This window comes from Pholcus phalangioides, unplaced genomic scaffold (assembly GCF_987345545.1).
Source record: "Pholcus phalangioides strain wild (caught in Gottingen) unplaced genomic scaffold, Ppha-v1.0 ptg000032l_1, whole genome shotgun sequence".
Classification (NCBI taxonomy): Eukaryota; Metazoa; Arthropoda; class Arachnida; order Araneae; family Pholcidae; genus Pholcus; species Pholcus phalangioides.
The window spans coordinates 3626543-3646322 of record NW_028301622.1 but is presented as its reverse complement, the minus strand read 5'-3'; the positions used below and the strand labels follow the sequence as shown (position 1 = coordinate 3646322).

Below are 19780 nucleotides of genomic sequence, written 5' to 3'. Positions count from 1 at the left end.
AAAACTGACTGAAGGATAAAATTAATATGGTGTCACATTGGCCCTGCTTACAATCCTGAGATATTCTAAAGGGGCCCACAGATAAAAATCAAATGACAGGGGAGTCATTACAAGTGGCTAAGAGGCAGCAGATGGCAGTGAAAAAATTTGATATGGAAAAATAAAATCTTAAGAGAAATATTGTTATAAAATAGTAACTACTTCCACATTCCAGTAGTAACACCCATAAAACCAGGTTCATCTGAGCGCATGGGTCCATCAAGCCATAACCAGGAAGGGGGGGGGGGGGCTCATGTCAATAGGAAGGGCTACATAACAAGATCTGGTACCATGCTTTTTGAGAGTAAGCATATTGATGTGTAAGCTGCTACTTCCTGCATATTACGGGGCCTGAGGACATAGTTTTGGCTGAGGGGAATGAAGGCACTGCATAGAATGCTCAAAAGAGAGTTTACCACTGAACCCCAGCTCAGAAGTACAGAAGTCGACCATACTTGAAAAATATTTGCTCACTACAAATTTACTTGAAAACTGAATTCAATGAGCAGAATCGTCCTAGATTTGGGGGGGAAGGGGGTAAAAAATACATGCAAAGTAGTACATGCCCTTAGCTCACATTCCTCTGCGGAACTTCTAACAAATCGGTACATGACAGAATGCGTGTTCTAAGTGTATAGTGTATACGTGGCCCCTCATATATGTATTTATGCTGTCAGAGTTGTGCTTCTTTCGTGTTCTTGCTGGTGCTACCTGTCTTCCATATTCTTAATTGAAAATGGTAAAGGCTTAAATTTTCATGTTATGTAATATGTAAGTAGCACGTTGAAGGACTGACTGCTTGCTCTCTGCGGGAGAAACTTTTTCAAATGAGAGACCAGAAGGCTTGGCAGTTACAGAATTAACTAAATTTTCCTCCTTTTAATGAATATTTTAAAGTGAAAGAACAGAATGTTTGAAACATGGGGAACATGAGTGACAATTTGAGAAGTAAAGAAACTACAGACTAATATTTTTTAAAATTTTGTTTAATGACTAATGAATATCAATGATTCGGATGAGACCAACACTTTCATTTGCTTAATTGAAGAATCCGAAGAGAGATGAATAGAAATATACACATTAGGACTAACAAAAATGATTGAATCAAGGGTCAATGTTATGTGGAAAAAAATAAATGAACATGCAATAATAACAAACAACATGAAATTATGCTTACTGCTTTCATCTTTGCCAAATTTATCTTTCAATTCAATCAGTTCAGCTTGAAGCTCCCCATTCTCCTTTCTTAACCTTTGAATCTGAAATGAATAACTTATTGAGAATTGTTTTTAAAATTCCATTTTAAAATAACGTACACTGGTGTTCAAAATTAAAAGGTTTTTTTTTTTTTTCACTTTTAGTCGATTATCTCAGTAACTTCTGAACAAATGTTTATGAAATTTGAAATGCACACAGTTTGATATAATGCAAACAAAATAGGCATACACCAGTTATTTTACATATATGCATGGAAGTGCATAAGATGCATCAGTGCCGGACAGTCTAATGCAGAGCTTAGGATACCAAACAAAAAAAAAAGTTAATAGGAGAGTATGGTTCTCTTCTTACTGTTACACAGGTCCCACAACTTGAATTCATACTGGAAATCCAGCTTTTACAGGTCTCTGTGGCCAAAAACCATCAAACCTCTGCTGCCATAGTGCTACTTTACTGCATACCAACTCCAGTTATATATCGCTATACAACAATTTCCAACCAGAGGAGTTGGGTGGGTAATGAAGGCTCCATCCAACAGTGGTCACCCCAGGTTCGGTAGGCAAAGAATTTGCTTCTAACGTTCTATGCCCGGATTCAAACCCATGGACCTTGATACAGGGCCGTCATTTAAACTTTTCCGGGGGGGGGGGGGGGGCAAAGAACATGTATTAAAGGTATGCATATATATATATATTTGTATATATATACTATTTGTACTATTTGTAGTGTATTTTCAAAAGCCGACCTGCCCCCCCCGACTCCCCCAAATGACGGGCCTGCCTTGATAGTAACCTTCATAGTGGAAGACAAGCATCTCACCACAGTGCCACTCGGGCGCTCTGCTGCCATAGTGGGCTCTTTCTCTGATGTTGGGGGAGGGGGATAGTTAGTGGGTCCCAGTTCAGCCTAGCCATAGATTCTCGACATACATATATCTGGGGAAAACTGTACATAATTCCCACCTAAACCATGGACTATACAAAGTTCAATCAAGTCAACAGCAAGTAAATTTATACCTCTTTTTCATATGCTCTTTTCACGGTGTACAATTTGTTTGTGACACCCTCCAGCTTCAGCTCTTGTTTTTCTTTCTCTTTCAAAAGTGCTTGGAGTTGATTCACAAGCATGTTTTTATCTTGCATCTATAGGAAGAAGTTTTAATGGAGTTCATTATTATCATTACTTAAAAAATAAACGCACATGCAAAATTTTACGACGAGAAGTAAAAGAATGTAAAAGGACTGCAAATCAACCAAGTTTGACTTGTATTTGCAAACATTCAATAGTTTTTTAAATTTTTTGTAGTTCTTTTGCACGTGATAGAAAGGAGAAACGTAAGTGTGAGTAAATATCCCACTCCTTCCTTCTCCTCAACTTGCTCTACCTCACGTTAAATTAAACTAATTGTATTGCTTTTCTATTGGTTAGATTTTAATATGCATTTTTTAAGGTGGTCGGTCCTTGCAGTTGAATCGTGCCACATTTGTTATTTCAAATACAAATATTTGGATTTATGACAATAGATTCACATTTGTTTTCCGGTCATTACCACTCTAATATCTTGTTGATCAGCTCTCAATATTTTTTTTAATTGGAAATTGAGTCGCATTCTGAGTGCCTGCCCTCCCAGCAAAATGCAATGATCATGCTCTTGAAATAGTATTCACTTGAACTTAATTGTGCTAGGCACATCGCTGGCTCCAATTCGGATAGTCTTGTCTTCTCATGCTCATCATCCATGGTTCTAGTCATCAGTTGTCCCCCTGTTGCTGTTCGCCATTCTAGCTCTAATTGCATAAAGGTAGAGACCTTTGGGAAAGAGCACAAACCTGTGTGCTCAGCAGTCATGTCTATCTGTCAAGGTCGACGATGCCACAGGCTACATGTTCCAGGTTTTGTTGTTGTGCTGCAATAGTTTCTTCCGTGCACATATTGTCTCTGTGGACTCACAAGCACTCTTCATTGTCGGTATGAATATATATTCACATTTGTTTTATATTTTCATTTTATTTTTTAATTGTAATCCAAATAATCATGTTAAAACAATAAATTTCTTACACCAAATTCAAAATCTGTATGGACTTTATTTCTCTCACTCTTACTGTCCTTTGCACAAATTCTCAAGATTGGGACCTGGGTCAGCCCAGCCAACCAGTATTTTGGGAGTTTGTTTTACAAAAAAATTAACAAAATTGCCATTGAGTGTGTTTGACCATGACCTTTGATGCTGGGAGAAGAGAAGATAAATTGTTGTCACTTCCACAGAAAACAATGTAGTTAAGTAGTGCCATCAGTGGAAACCAAGCAAACCAAAGCAAGGTGCAATATGCTCACTCGACTGGATGGGTGTTGATGCTTCTTTCCTTCCCTTTTCTTGAAATTTTATTTTCTCACATGGTGGCTCACTAACCCTTCCTACATGGTCCCTTTTTTGGCAATTTCTGAATTAGAGAATATACAGGCAAGTGAACTTACTTTCTCATTCTAAAAATCATCTATTCGACACAGTGGAGCACTCTATCTTCAGATTTCAAATTGAAGGTTTTGGCAGAAGTTAACTAGAAATTGATGAAAGCCAAACAGCAGAATCATTGAATATTCCAATGAATATTGTTACGAAAATTGTCATCTTTGACCTGTAAATAATCAATAACACATTTTTTCGGAAATCCCTCAAAATACCACCGAGTTGGCCCATTTGGCAACAGCTCAGATTGGGCAATCTGATGATGCGAAACCAGATGTCACTCGAACCATGAAGATTATTCTAGAAAGATGCTACTGCTTATAAATATATGGCACCACTTTTCTAGAACTATGCAGTTGTGAAATTGTCACAAATTGTCAAAATCAACGCAAATAAATTTGAGAAGACAACACATTATTTGTTGATAACATTCTATCTTTAGGTCACGCTCCATCAAGATCTCTGCTTGTAAATAGCTGTTTTATAAATAAATCTGACATCCTGCATTTTTTTTATCCTCTGATCATTTCAAGGATTAAGTGAGACACATTATTCGGAACAGTATTTTGTTCACCATAACTGAAAACCCTGATTAAATTATGAAAGCAGAAGAGTTGGGGTTTCCTTCTTCATGTAGCCTATCATGGAAAGGGAAATTCAAACTGTTCAAAAAAGTGGAGAAGCTAAATTTTATAATTTTTCAAAAAGTTTGATATAAGAACCTCTCAATATAATATCTGTTTTTCATAGAACAAATGGAGTCATTATAACAAGCGTCCACTTTTGTACTGCTTAATCGTACATGCACCTTGTGCACATATATCTGCAGAATTTGAATTTCTAATGAATTGGTGCACATGCTGGAATATGTGTTTTGTGTGGCTTCTAAGGTATTTATGTTGTCAGAGTAACATTTTTTTCATATGCATTTTCTACTGATGCTTGCCATCTGTCTTTTATATTTGGAAGTGAAGATGATAAAAAAATGCTTGAGTTTTCATGTTACGTAAGTCACAGCCGGAACTAGAGAGGGGCAGGGAGGCAACTGCCAGGATGGTAAAATTTATGGAGAAACAGTTTTTGGTGGGAACAAAGAACCCATTTACAAAATTATCTAATTTTAAAGTTGGGGTGGCGAAATAATGTTTGCCTCAGGCAGCTGAATCATATTTGGCAAAAATCCTAGTTATGGCCCTGATGTAAATATTGTGATATAGGTCTGCCAGTTGTCCACGGAGAGATTTTCTTCAAATGGGGAACAGGTTTGCATTCACGACACAAAACCACAGAAAACTAACTTCAGCCAATTACCACTGTGCAACCAACTGGGTTTGAATCTGGATCCTCATGATCAGAGTCCAGCACCATGCTCACATGATTGCTCAGCACTTCACCATTATATCATTAGTGTGGTTCAAACCTGAGTCCTTAAAATGTGAGTCTATCATGATGCCCACACTACTATTACTACTTAACCATACATGCACCATTCTTCTATGGAATTTCTAATGAATTAGTACATGTCAGATGTCTAGTGGACCGAACGTGAAGTTTGTTTCTTCTGTTTAATGCTTGTTACGTGTAATGCTGTCATCAATTGCCAACACTACTGCATAGCAGTGCAAATACAGACTGCAAAATGAATTTCTTTATGACTATGAAAGTACTGTCATCTCACAGTATCACAAGGTCCTAAAGTGGAGCAATTTGCTTAGGGGGCATTCCCTTGAGGATCAAACCCTTTCTACTTCTTGAATTGATTTTTTTGAGTAAAATTATAGTGAACGAAGGTTGTAAATAAGGTTTATCCCCAGACCTATGGACTACAGTTTAATTAGCTTGTGGGGGGGGGGGATCTATTCAGGGCAGGCTGAATGTCAGGTCAGAACACTTCATGATCATAAGCACGCCATATGGCTTCAGGTTGAGGGAACACTGATCTAGCACACTTGTCAGGGAAGCTAGTTTGATCCACCAAAAAAAAAATGCTTGCAGAATTTTTCTACCAGAAAATTCCTCACTGTTTCTTATTCAATTGTCTATACTTTTTAGACAGGGTGATTACTTAATTCCCCTTGCCCCATTTTACTGGGGAACCACTGATCCTAGAAGCATGCTTCGAGCCAGAAAAATTATCCAAATAACGGGTAGAACTTAGATACATCATTCACGTTGCAATGGGATGTGTAGTTATTGAAATAAAAAAAATTGAATTCTTATACAGACACCCTGTACTCAAAAACTCTTCCAATGAGAAAGTTGTTGCGCTGTCTTTACTGAGGCCAACAAAAGAAATTTCACATTTCTAAGTGCAATATTCACTGAGATATTTGAATTGTCTGAGGAGAGAAAGGGCAACAACTTTCCGATTAGGTTCTTGAGGCCAGGGTATCTGTATAAAAATTTAATTTTTTTTGTTTAATAACTATACAACCCCTTGCAACATGAATGATGTATCTGAGTTCTACACCTTATTTGGATAATTTCTCTGATTGGTAGTAAGCCTCTAGTATCTAGGGTTCACCAGTAAAATTGCGGCAAAAAGTGAATTAAATATAATCATCATGAATAGGTGTTACACTATATATCCTTACACAACAAACATAGAAGATTATACTACTGTAAAGCATAATCATAGTAATCATTTTGCATATAAAACGTCAAAATGAATTTATCAAAGAATCATTTCAAAACAATTACATGGAAGAATTAGATGAAAATGAATACTTTTCATTACCTTGTTATAATTGGCATGTGCTTCAGTTTGCATCGCTCGGACAATGTTGTTGCCTATTTCGATATCTTTGCTTAGTTCAATCATCTTTTGCCGATCTTCTGATATTTGATTTCGAGCTTGTCTGAGTTCTTCTTCGATTCCAAACTAAAGTATCAGTTTTATATAAAAATGTGATGTTTACATGGAAATGTAATTTGAAAAGCACGAGCATAATATGAATTTTTTCATGAATAATCTACTTTTTTCCCCGCTTGGGGTACATGTACAAAGTTGGGTCCAATGCAATATTACAAGTTTGCAATGCTTATAGTTTCTGACAACTGGAAAATAATGGCTGCCAACCTTGGAAAATAAAAATTAGAGAGATTTTTACATGAACACTAATTCTGCACAAAACTTTAAGCTCTATGTCTTTACACTTGTGCTATACATTGTCCTTGATCTATTCTCTGAGCTCTTATATGCAAATTGGATGATAGGTGATTGATGACAAGTTTATGAGATGAAAAATGATAGTCATACTTGTGATGATCCATGAAGTCAGTACATCAGACTCATGTTGGATTCATTAATCATTCTTGGATTTTGTGTAGCAAAGGGTTGATGTGGTGGGATAAATCAGAATAAAAAAGAAAAACAAAAAAAAGGCATATTTATAACCCCCATGGTCAAAGTGAGCAAGCATGCGTAGAAACAAATTTATCCCTAGAATACTAATTCTACGTCACAGAAATGTCAATGTATAGGCATTTAACATTCAGTTTTTAGTTCAGTTAGTATTCTAGAGTTCAAAAGGAGTTTTTGTTAATAAAAGAATATTTTTCTCCCACCACCTCAAGTGAAACTAACCACCAAAAAAAATTCTAATCATGATCTAAAGCTGCATCAAAGAAATATTTAAAAAACAGAAGCAAATAACACAGGATAGGGGATAGTCAGAAAAATGGAGTTCATTTCAAAAATAAAATTTGCATGCTCGCCAATCAAAAAAAATACATCATGCCAGGTGTTGCCAATTATCGTCTAGCAGTATGTTAAAGCAGCGGTTCCCAACCTTTCTTTAGCCTATTCCCCAGCTGCTGTGGTGGTCGAGTGGTCATAGTGATGGACTCGTGACGTGAGGTCCCGGGTTTGAACCCCACCATCACCACAGTGGCGGTCGGCTGAAGTTGGTTTTCTGTGATTCCCAACTTCAAGGCGTGAATACGAGCCGATCTCCCCTTTTAAAAGTCTCGCCACAGAGAGCAACAGACCTACAAACGGTACAAATGTAATTCAGTCATAACACATCACTTCCTTCACTTCTGAAATATAGATGGCAGCACTGAAAAATCACACAAAACACTACATAAGCACTCAGACTGATAGGTACACACACAGTTACACTCACTAGGTAGTAAATCGCCCATAGATGGTGATACTCACAACCCCTATCGTCTTCCCTAGGGCCTCCTACCTTCATGAAGTAGTAAGACCTTTTCTACTTATTGAACTGAATTTAGTCAAAACTAAATTCATAATGAGCAAAAAAAATTTTTTTAATTAGATCAATCTCAGTTACCCTGTTCTGGCACGGATCCAAAAGGGCAGAAGGGGAGATTTCCATCCCTCTCAAGAGACAAATTATATGGGAATAATAGATCTTTGTGAGATACTGGATGATCCAACAAGCCTAGATAATAAATCACTCCTCCTGACATATCACTATGGGAACACACCCACCCTGGGCTAGAGTTCAGTGAGACTCCTTCTTTTGGGGGTTGTTCTTTATGCATGGCTCTCTCTCACCATCATGGGTCCCTGAGTAAAGTGATGTGTGTTCTCCCATACTTAGCTGGAAGTAACCACAACAGCATACATATTTACATTAAAAAAATCATAGTACCAGATGCCATCATGAACAGCCCCTATGGACATAAGGACCCCAAGCCATGCCCACATTGGTATAGATAGCCCTCGCTCTATGGACAGCTTTGCTGGATTCTGAAAGTAGGTTCATTTCTCCCAACATTATTTCACTTGAAAACTTTATTTCTCCACATCTCTCTCTGTGCCCCCCCCCCTTCACCACTTGTCGTGGCCCTCCTTTCATCTGATTTTCACCAATGCACCCCCCCAGGACCGCAGGGGGGGGGGACATATGGCCCGAGGTTGAGAACCACTGGGTTGAAATACCTAGCATTTTAGCTACACTCAAATCAAAATCACCAACATAAAATCACCATTGGGCTGAAAATGGGATGCATGGTCACCAAATACTCTAAAGATTCTGCCAATTCAACTGTTAGGAGGCAAAGTCGGCTCCGGCTTTATGTTAAATTTCATTTTCTTCTCATTAAAATGAGAAATTTTGCCCTGATTTGGATCAATGCATGGTAGCAACTAGTGTCAACCATGTGAAGTTGTTTCGAGGGGAAAAAAGCATTAACATAATTTTCTGGAGAAATTCTTTGGAATCAAATTTTTTTCTATTTCTGTAATTACGGTGGAAATTCAGGAGTCCGGAGATATTTAGAAACTTGAGAGCCTAACAGAAAATTCAGGAAGTATGCTAGCTATGCCGGGGTTGAGAAATCTGAAGCACCAGGTTGTCATGAATATTTAAAAGATTAGTATTGGCACCTAAAATTTTCAATGTGTGATCATTAAACTTTTTTAAAATGCATTGTTGTTCATGTTTGACATAACCAAATCTGTTTTCTCAATTAGTTGAGTACAAAATTATGAAATATTTCAAGTTTTTTCTATTTTGTCTAAACAAGGTTCAATTGCATACATAATCTAAGGAAGGGGTCTTCAACATATGACCTGTGAGCCAAACATGGCCATCAGAGTTCTTTGCAGTGGCCTGCCGAATATTTTAAGGAAATATCTGAAAATACATTGAAAGACGATTAAGTTTAAGAAAGTTGAAACTATGAAGCCTGCATACTTAATTCTAATCAGTGAGAGAAAGAAATAATTTGGGAATTAGTGAAAGAAATAATCAAGAAGGCATTCTCTTAAAAGAAAGGCTTGTTTTTTTTTTTGTTTTTTTAAACACATTTTACATCAGCTGTAGCTTTAATTTGACATGATATGGTTCAAAAACTTTCAGAAAGAGAAGGCAGGGGTTCTTCTTTCAGTACATCTGGAAGAAGATTTTGAGGTAAACATGACATAATCAGGCTCGAGTGATAATAATTCTGAAGATGATTCATGCTAAAATTCAGCTCCCAGCGCTACAGTTTCATGTTAGCGCATGTACCCATATCAATTAAAACATTCATTAGCTTAGGAAGAAAACAAAAGAATCCGTGTTAGAAGGAGTATCACTGTACCGCGCTAATGAAATGCTCAAAAATGAGCATGTTTTGGCACTACATTGAGAATGTCATCAGAATTTTAATCAAACGAAATTATAGTAGTACTATATTTTCCCATATATATATCATCAAGCATGTTATGAATCTGGGGTGGGGGGGGGGGGGTAAATCAACTTTTTGAATGTCGAAAAGTAGTCTATTTCCATCATGCTGGGAAAAGAGGTGTTTGAGAAGGATCACAGAATACATTCAAAAGACCAATGCCAATTTACAGTAGCTTCTGAATAAATAAGCAAATTGAAATATAATAATAGGCATACACTATTTTGTACAAGAACTTGATAATGATATTCAGAAACTGAGCACATACTCAAATTGCTCTAATTTAATTACAGTCAACCAAATATGAGATGCAGATACTGTATTCTGCATGTTTTTCTGCAGAAGAACAAATGTGCAGTGTGAAATAAGTGAATCGAAAAAAAAGCAAGTGAAATTATTTCACATTAATAATAATAAAATTTTCAATCACCTTTTCTTCTTCTAAATGTTCTACTTCTCGCCTGAGGAGTGAAATCTCTTCGTCTTTCTTAGTATCATGCTGTTTCAACATTGCCATATCCGATTCGAAATATGCTATTTTCGTCTGAGCCTCTCTCAAATCAGACTCAAGTCCTTTGTTCTGTTGTTGAAACATTTCTAGACGTTTTGACAGACTTTTTGAATCTTTTTCCAAAGCCTTTATTCGATCTTGAGCTTCTGAATGAGATTCTCCCATTTTCTTCAAATTTTCTTGTGACTCCTAGAAATATAAGACTGCATAATTAAATGAAATACAGTATATCCTGCTTATAACGTTCCCACTCAGTATGACTAATTGTCGTAAATTAAACTTTTTCCGTTATATTGATTATTGTTAACTTTCCCAGATACAACATTTAAATTTTTGCTATATTCTCGTTTACAAAGTTTTGAAAATTCACATTGGGACTCCCCCCCCCCTGAAATCAGCGTACTTTTTCATCTTTCTCATGCAAAGAAACAAAAATGGTGATTACGTGTGCACTAGCGATGCGTGAAAATGAGAGGTGGCATTTTTCTTTTATGGCTATCTGCAATAATTATTTTCTACACATAGAATCAACTGAAAAATATATTTCTTTTTTCTCAAGGATTAGAGACAATAATAATTTGAACATTTTTTCTTGTTCTTTCACTTTGTCTAACAATAGTGTGCATAGCATAACTGCCCTTATCACTGTTCAAATACACAAGGTTAATTGAAGTTATGTGTCTGAATAGGGAGACTAACAGATAAGAACTGTAGAAAAAGTTCTCTGAAAAAGTTAATTTTTTGCCTTTGTGGTCTTATTCAAATTTTTTACATTAGGTTGATTCCATAATATGAATCTTCTGGTTGTAGATGACTGCATACAACAAAGGAATGAACAGAGGTCTTTCTCATCTTCTTCTAGATCTATTGATACAAAATCAAGCCGCAAAAGAGTGGCATGGACACAAAACATAAACAACTTGACAGATTTTAAGATGCCAACATCAAGTAGCATTTGAAAGCGGCTTTAGGAAATCAGGTTTCCCCCACTGTACTTCTCAGAATTTAATTCTTCACAGAACAGCCCAATACAATACTTTCATGACTTTTGAATATGCAAAAGCAAATGCACATATGCATTTGCATATTTTGGCCTTTTTTAACATTAATGAATATAAATGCATAAAATCGAAGAATATTCAGAGAATAAGTGCATATTTTTGAAAGTTTATTTAAGTGTAATAACTTTTTTTATAATCTGTCAAATAAATATATTTTTTTTATTTGCAAAAACAAACACAAAATACAAATAAAAGATAGAACAAAAACCACATAGAAAGAACAACACAATAGTCATATTGGGCCCCAAGGGACATAACGTCCTTCCAGGCAGCCCAATGGATTAAATTATATTTTGCCACCATTTTCCAAGTACTGTATGTTATGTTAATAAATGTTATGTAATAAGATATGAATATTTCAAAAATTTATGCATTCTAAGAATGAATTATCAGATCTGAAATTGTTCAATTACAATATTTCTAATATAAATAATGTGAGTCTATGGAATAACTATAACTTTTCGTTTCACAATACTATTCATATATACACACACATAAATACATACATGCTCATAGAGATACATATATACATACACACATATACACCATGACATCGTGAAAAATGTTTGTTTCAGCTGTGATTAAATTATCCCAATATTTCCCATTGATGTCATTATTTATATTGTATTACATGAAAACAATCTTAAAATATATTTTCGTAATTTTGTACGTTTTTTGCATACATGAAAGCATCATATTTATTGTTACGATTATGAGCTGTCGACTGAAATGAATTCACTATTTTTGAAGCAGTAAATGAGAAACATTTTTGAAAAAGGTATTTATTTGTTTTGGGGACTTCAAATTTATGTTTGATTCTTGCAAAAGTTCTGTTTGTTTTCTGCTTTAACCAGTTATTGTTTTTGAACACAAAATTTATAAGTCTGTAAATGTATAGCTATCTAATGTCCAGTGTATGACAAATGATATTGCTATCGTAGGTATTAAATGTGTATTATTAGTGTTCTTGCTTTGTTGTATGTGTTATTTAATTTCGCAATATTGGTTAGGTAAGCCCCACCCCAGGCACATAATCTATAGGTTATAATTGAATAAATCCATGCATAAAAAATGACCTTCAAAAAATCTCCATCTATTAATTTTTTTTTTTTTAAATTTATATTTATATATAAAATATTTTAATTTATAAAGTAAAACTATATAAAATCTGATTTTATTAGTTAATTTATCACATTGCAAGTTCCATTTTAAATCATCCTGTATATTAACTCCTAAGTATTCATATTGGTGCACTCTTTGTATTTCATGACAATTGCAGTTCCGTTGTGTTTGTTGGTAGCAAGTGTGTATTTTAATGGAGATCTCAAAATTAGAGTTTATGTTTCTTGTTTCAATGCATTGATACTGGGTTTTGTGTAAGTTTAATTTGTGTTTGTTTTCGGTCATCCACTGATTAATGCATCTGAGGTCGCTTTCTGTTTTTTCTATAAGGTTCTCAAAGTTGTCATCTTCCACGTAAAGAGCTGTATCATCACCGATATAAGTTGTCCATTTAGATTCAGCAAAATGAAGTCATTAATATAAATCAAGAATAATGTAGGGCCCAAAACTGATCCCTGAGGGACACCCTTTTGAACCTGTAGGTATTCGCTTATTTTCTTATTGATGACGACTGCCTGTTGCCTTCTACGATAATAAGTTTTGAACCATTCCAGAATACTTCCTTGAACACTAGCTCTATTACTTAAGAAAAATAATATTGCTAATAATACTGTAAAACCTCTCTTTTGCAGTCACCAGCGGAACAAAAAAAGTTGTTCGAAAAATACAAATACAATGCCACAACAGGCAAAATGCCCAACAAGGTGGCTGAGAAAAAGATGCCCATAACAAATATGGATGTCATATATTTTGAAAATACAACCCAATTAAAAACACAATCACAAATATTATAAACAATATATACACATGATAAAATATTACACAATGCCCATAAAGAATATTATGGTTGTCTTATTCTAAGTATGGATAGCTTCTTGATTTACCCCAACATGTTTATCTTGAAGAGGGGGTGACCTTTGATTGGTGTATTTGAAATGCATACTTCTATTATATAAGGGCAAAATATTATTTGGCCGTAAAAGAAGGGTGTCTGTTAAAGGGGGGTATTTTTATAACATCGGTTTTTCTGCCGCAGGTGGAATTTAGTGAATTAATATAGAGATGATCATATTTTCCAAATATCAAGTGTTCTATTATTAAGGCTATTTCTAGAGATATATTTGTTTCATGTATTCTTCTCTACACTGTTTTAATACTTGATCGTTTGAAGCTGATACATTTAAACATTTTTTTTCAAAACTCTACAAACATATGTGTTCAGATTCATACCTTCCATAAACCTTGAATAAAATAAAGGACAAACCTTATACAACTTTTCTGTAGTGCGAGCTCTAGTTCCCAAATCCTTTATTTCCTTTTGATACATGGAGTCTTTGTTTTTCAATTGAATATCCATCATTTTTCTCTCTTCTTCGAAACCCTTCAAAAGCAAAAAGTAAATTAAATATTTTCATAGAGTAATTGAATAAATATGCATATTTTTGAAATTGAAATTTAATTAAAAAATTAAATTCTGGAAACACAAATGCCTTGAAATTCATCGGAAGATAAAAATTTGACCCATTCATCGAAAGAGGCTATTCTCACAAAAATGTTTTGTTTACGAAATGTAAGGAAGAAGGAAAAATTTGAAAATATCAACAAAGATATTGTGATTGCTTATAATTTTTCCCCTGGAAATATGTTTTGGTGAATTTTGGTGTTTTCTGAGCAAACATTTTCATTTGCTTATTTGTTCTCTACTGCAGTAGAATCTCCCAAATTCACAACCAAAAATAATTTTCCATACATCAATTTTCAAAGGTGTGTTTGGACTGAGACAGTGAATACAAGGTCAATGACTCTCAAAATATGCACTGTGACTCCTTAAGGATGTTGTCAACCTATGTTGGGGGGAATAGCGTCAAGCTGCCAATATTGTTCATGCCCACACAGTTCCCAGTAAAATCTGCTCTATCATTTCCCTGACTAAAACTATGGAAGAAAGGAATATAATTCAAAACCTTAACCTTTAATATTTCAAACTTTTGTTTTCCGAATTAGTTTTTTCCCCCCTTCACAAAACTTTCCCCTGACATCTATGAAATATTTGCATATTTTTCTGACTTTTGCCACACATTTAAAAATTTTCCTGACTTTCCCTGACATTGCGCGAATTGCTTTTACTTGGTGTAGATACTTTTTTTGTAACCTGAGTTCAGCCCCGACTTCAATGATACAACACCCATAATCCTTAAAGTCAGAGATAAACTTGCTGATGTTAAAAAAAGAACATCTACACAAAAAAACTACTCCACATTTGTGAGTAAGACTACTAGGTTTGAAAGGGTTAAAGAATGTTTTACGCCTGTCACAATATAACTATGTGTACAATTATAAGCTGAACCCTTCAAACAGCAGAAATCACTCAACCCCCCTTCAAATTGTCATATCTTTTTTAATGGAGTAAGCTTTCTTTCAATTTTTAGCAGGTGTAAACTAAGGGATATAAGGAAAAGTGTTCGATTGAGAAATATACTTGACAAAGTATTTGAACTTGTCAATGCTAAAATAAGAGGCCTTCAAATACAAATACAAATACAAATACAACGCCACAACAGGCAAAATGCCCAACGAGGTGGCTGATAAAAAGATGCCCATAAAAATATGGATGTCATATGTTTCAAAAATACAGCAACCCCATTAAAAATGCAATTAACACAAATTATAAACAATATATACACATGATAAAATATTACACAATGCCCATAAAGAATACTTATGGTTGTCTTATTCTAAGAATGGATAGCTTCTCGATTCATCCCAACATGTTTATCGTATTTCTCTTTAAACGTGTCAATTGTGTTACAATTTACTACCTCCGAGGGTAAGCTATTCCATTTATTAACAACCCTATTAGAGAAAAATTCCCTGCGACACCATAACCTTGCATTGTCCCTCACCAATCGATACTGGTGTCCCCTTGTAAAAGCAGTTGATTGGCGGTGTACTAAAAGTTCATGGTCCATCCTATCCATCCCATTGAAAATTTTGAACACTTCGATCATATCTCCTCGACACCTGCGTTCATCCAATGTAAACATATTCAAAAAATGAAGTCTCTCTTCATAACTCAAGCCCTGTGTGCCAATAAGGACACGCGTAGCTCTTCTCTGCACCCCTTCAATCAAGTCTATGTCCCTCTGTAGGTATGGTCTCCAAAACCTTACAGCATACTCCAGTCCAGGACGAACTAAGCCTCGAAAAAGCGGAAGAATGACTTTAGGAGAACGCGAAGAGACTTTTTTGAAAATGAGACCAAGCATTCTATTCGCTTTTTTGACAACCGCTGAACAATGTTCAGAAAACTTAAGTCGCTCGTCAATGAGAATTCCCAAGTCGGTGACTCTAGTTGCATCCGGGATAGTGACACCATTCAACTCGTAAGATAACCATGGGTTGTTCGAACCAAAATGAGCGACCATGCACTTATCTACGCTAAACGTCATGCCCCATTCATTTGCCCATGCTGCAATCTTGTTTAAGTTGGTCTGGAGCAACTCCCTATCGCTTTCATTCCCGATTACCCCCATTAGCTTCATATCATCTGCGAATTTGCTAGTAATTCCATCGATACCCTGATCGAGTTTGTCAATAAAAAGTGAAAAAAGTATGGGGCCAAGGACACTTCCCTGAGGAACCCCACTTGTGACGTCTGTCCAACCAGAGAATTCCCCGTTCACCATAACTCGTTGCGACCTATCTCTTAACCACGATTCTATCCAATTCAGCAAGTTGCCCCCTATTCCAATCTCGTGTAAACGCTTCAAGAGTTTGCCATGTTGGACCCGATCGAATGCCTTCTGGAAATCAAGGTAAACAACGTCGACATTTTTGATCTTACCCAAAGCCTTAGTCACGTAATCATAGAAGCAAAGGAGGTTAGTTACACATGACTTCCCCTTCCTGAACCCATGCTGATTCTCCGACAATACATTATTCTCGTCTATCCACTTCACAAACTGCCTTTTGATGATCATTTCCAAAATTTTCGAGAGGGAGCTCGTCAAACTCACTGGACGATAATTAGACACCACTTCTCTACTACCCTTCTTAAATATCGGAACAACGTTAGCCAGTTTCCAATCTCTCGGGACGATACCCTCAGCAACACTACTCCTGAATATCTGTGCGACTGGCCCCAACAATTCATTAGCACCTTCCCTGAGAACCCTGGGATAGATATCATCTGGTCCTGGTGCTTTGCTTGCACATACATTTCTTAGAAGATTTAGGACCTCCACGTCTTCTACTTGAATATCGTTGAGGGTTTTATTACCCCACGCAACACCCGTATATCGAATATCATTATCTCCATTAAAAACAGACGCGAAAAAGTCATTGAAAGCACTATACATGCCTACATTGCTCTCTACCTTAGAGCCTCCTATCGAGAGCGGGCCAACTGTCCCCTTACATCCATTATTGACGTATCGAAAAAATGATTTTGGGTCAGAGCCAATGTTATCTGCCAACCTAGATTCAACTTCCTTTTTATTATCCCTTATCGCTTTCTTCAACAGTCTTCTTTTATCAGTAAACAATGATAGGTCACCACGTCCACTTTTATACTCTCTGAATGCTCTTTTCTTTTCAAGATAAAGGTTCCGCACACTATCCGTGAACCATAGAGGGTGTGATGTACAAACACGCTTTTTTCGAACAAAGGGTATGACGTCGTGCAAAACAGAGGACAGCTTCGTACTAAATTCTTCCCATTGACTTACCACCCCTACTGATTCCAACCGGTCTTTGAAAACTTCCGCTAACCTTCTTCTCAAAACATCAAAGTTAGTTCTCCGAAAACAAGGAACCAGTCTTTTGTTATCAACCTTACCCGAGGAAAAGTTACAGTGAAATCTGACGATACGATGATCACTGGAAGAAAACTCTTCCCCCACCGAAACATGTTCAACTAGATCCTCAGAACTAGTAAGAACTAAATCCAAAATAGCAGTACCCCTAGTGGCTTCTGATACATGCTGATACAAAAAATTTTCGAGCACCAACTTAAGAAAGTCTCTTTCATACTGATTTCCAGATGAAAGGTTCTCCCAATCAATACCCGGGTAATTGAAATCCCCTAGTATGAGAACCCTCTTTCGCTTACACATGTAGGAAATTTCATCATGCATTTTGGCAATGTAGTTTTGATCCCTATTCGGTGGAATGTAACAAACCCCAACAATAAGCTTATGACGTCTTTTGCTCTCAAGTTCAACCCATATGGTTTCAATATCACTTCTCTGCACGTTACACTCTCTAGCCTTCAAACAGGATTTCACGTATATCAACACTCCACCCCCTTTCCTATCAGATCTATTTCTCAAAAAAGTATCGTATCCTGAGATGTGTAAGAAAGATTCATCCCCATCCTTTGCCCAAGATTCTGTAATGGCTATAAGATCCAAGCCCTCCACAACTATCATAGTTTCTAAAAAATCTTTCTTATTACCCAAGCTCCTGGCATTTATTAACACACATTTTAATTTGCCCGGTGATTTAGTGTCAATCGAGAAGCCATCCAAGTCAGAGGTGGGTAATTCCCCGTCAGTACTGTTGTGATTATCATTAACTAACCCGCATTCCCGACTACGTGGTCTGGGAGTAAAAACCCTGACCTAAGACTATCGTAAACCTCCCAGACCCCTCTCTTATTTAGATGGATCCCATCCGAACGAAGCCACCTATCGGTAAATGCGGGAAGCTCCAAGAACGTGACCCCAAGTGAGGAGCAAATGTCCTTCAGGCCTATATTGAATTGGTGGATCCTACTCCTATATCCCCTACTACCCCTTGACAGCACTGGAATCACTGCCACATCTGAACCCCCCTCCCTAGCGGATAATAGTAAATCCCGGTATTCTGACAGAGACTCACTAATATTCGCTCCTACCTGATTTGTTCCCACCCACAGAATCACCCGCAAGGGCAACTTTCGGCGATGAAAAACGTCTCGAACGTTGCCAATCTTCCCCCCAGGAAGACAACAGCGCTCGAAACCCCGAAAATCCCTACACACTCGGTTCCCAAGTTCCCTAACCATAGAATCGCCGATGATTAAACCCCTATCACTATCCCCCTCTACCTCATCCACGACTACCCATTCGCCCTCTAAAATGTCGTTGTTCGTGGAGATTGCTTCTTCATCAACAGGTGGCTCGACGACCAGACGCTCCGTTATAACCGGGCCCTCTAGCACCCTAACTTTTTCCCGTAAAGCTTCGACCTCGAGTTCCAGCCTTTTCCTAACCAAGCACCCTTTACAATTGAAACTATCAGCTACTATACCCCTAGACCAGGGAAACCTCCCGTCGCAAGCTCTACACAACACTAGTCGAGGTCGAGGCATACTAACACTATTGCTAAAGCTAGATAATAATAATAATACTTAAAAATAGGAAAATGAGAAACGTTAACTGGAAATTAAAATAATGTAAAATACATTACTATGCAAAATATACGTAAGAGATTATACGAAAAAATTACGTAAAGTAGAATGCTCAACACTAAATCAAGAAGAATAAAATAAATATGTATATAAAGAATACAACACCCTCTAAAAAAAGTATTAAGCTACGAAGTACAATTTATACTTATTAGAATTAGCTAACTATCTCATCACACTTACACTACAACAATAGGCCCAAATGGAAGGAAAACAAAGTTATTGAGAGTACCCGGGAAAAAGTATCAAGGAGGCAAGATGTCAATGATGCTTAAAGGGACGCTCAAAAACTACCTGAATAAGTTTCTGTTTTTCATTATTCATTTCATCAAAGCAGTTTTTCTTGTTCTTCTCTTTCTCAGACTGCATTTGTTTACGTAATGCGGCCAACTCTTCATCTTTGGATCTCAGAGTCTCTTGAGTATTCTTTACATACTGTGAATATTGGCGCTCTATTTCGGATTTGCTCCTAATCACAGATTCTTTCTCTTCCTAGATTGATCAAAAAAATGCTTTATTTTAGAAAATATATACAGGGAATCCCACTTATAATGTTCTTAGTTAGTATGTTTTCCCCGCTCAATATGACTCATTTTCATAGTCTCAACTCTGAGTATAATGAAACCTTGATGTAGCGATACCCTGCAGACCAAGAAAAAAATACTGTTGTAGAGGGATTATAATGAGAGGCAGCAGTTTAACATTAGAGTATAGACTTTTCTAAACGGACTTGAAAAAATACCATTGAAAAGGGTTTATCATTATATCTA

At 36.4% G+C, this 19780-nt stretch overlaps 1 protein-coding gene across 2 annotated transcripts in view; it reads right to left on the bottom strand.

Annotated features, from left to right (window-relative positions):
• The window catches only part of LOC149066697 (uncharacterized), a 58040-nt gene that overhangs the window by 17132 nt on the left and 21128 nt on the right, over nt 1–19780 (bottom strand). For both annotated transcript variants that reach the window (XM_089253138.1, XM_089253139.1), the window contains 6 exons: nt 19305–19502; nt 13827–13943; nt 10299–10568; nt 6462–6605; nt 2274–2399; nt 1217–1298 (listed from right to left, as the gene is read on the bottom strand). In XM_089253138.1, coding sequence (XP_089109264.1) covers nt 1217–1298; nt 2274–2399; nt 6462–6605; nt 10299–10568; nt 13827–13943; nt 19305–19502 — 937 coding nt within the window. The remainder of the gene's footprint in view (nt 1–1216; nt 1299–2273; nt 2400–6461; nt 6606–10298; nt 10569–13826; nt 13944–19304; nt 19503–19780) is intronic.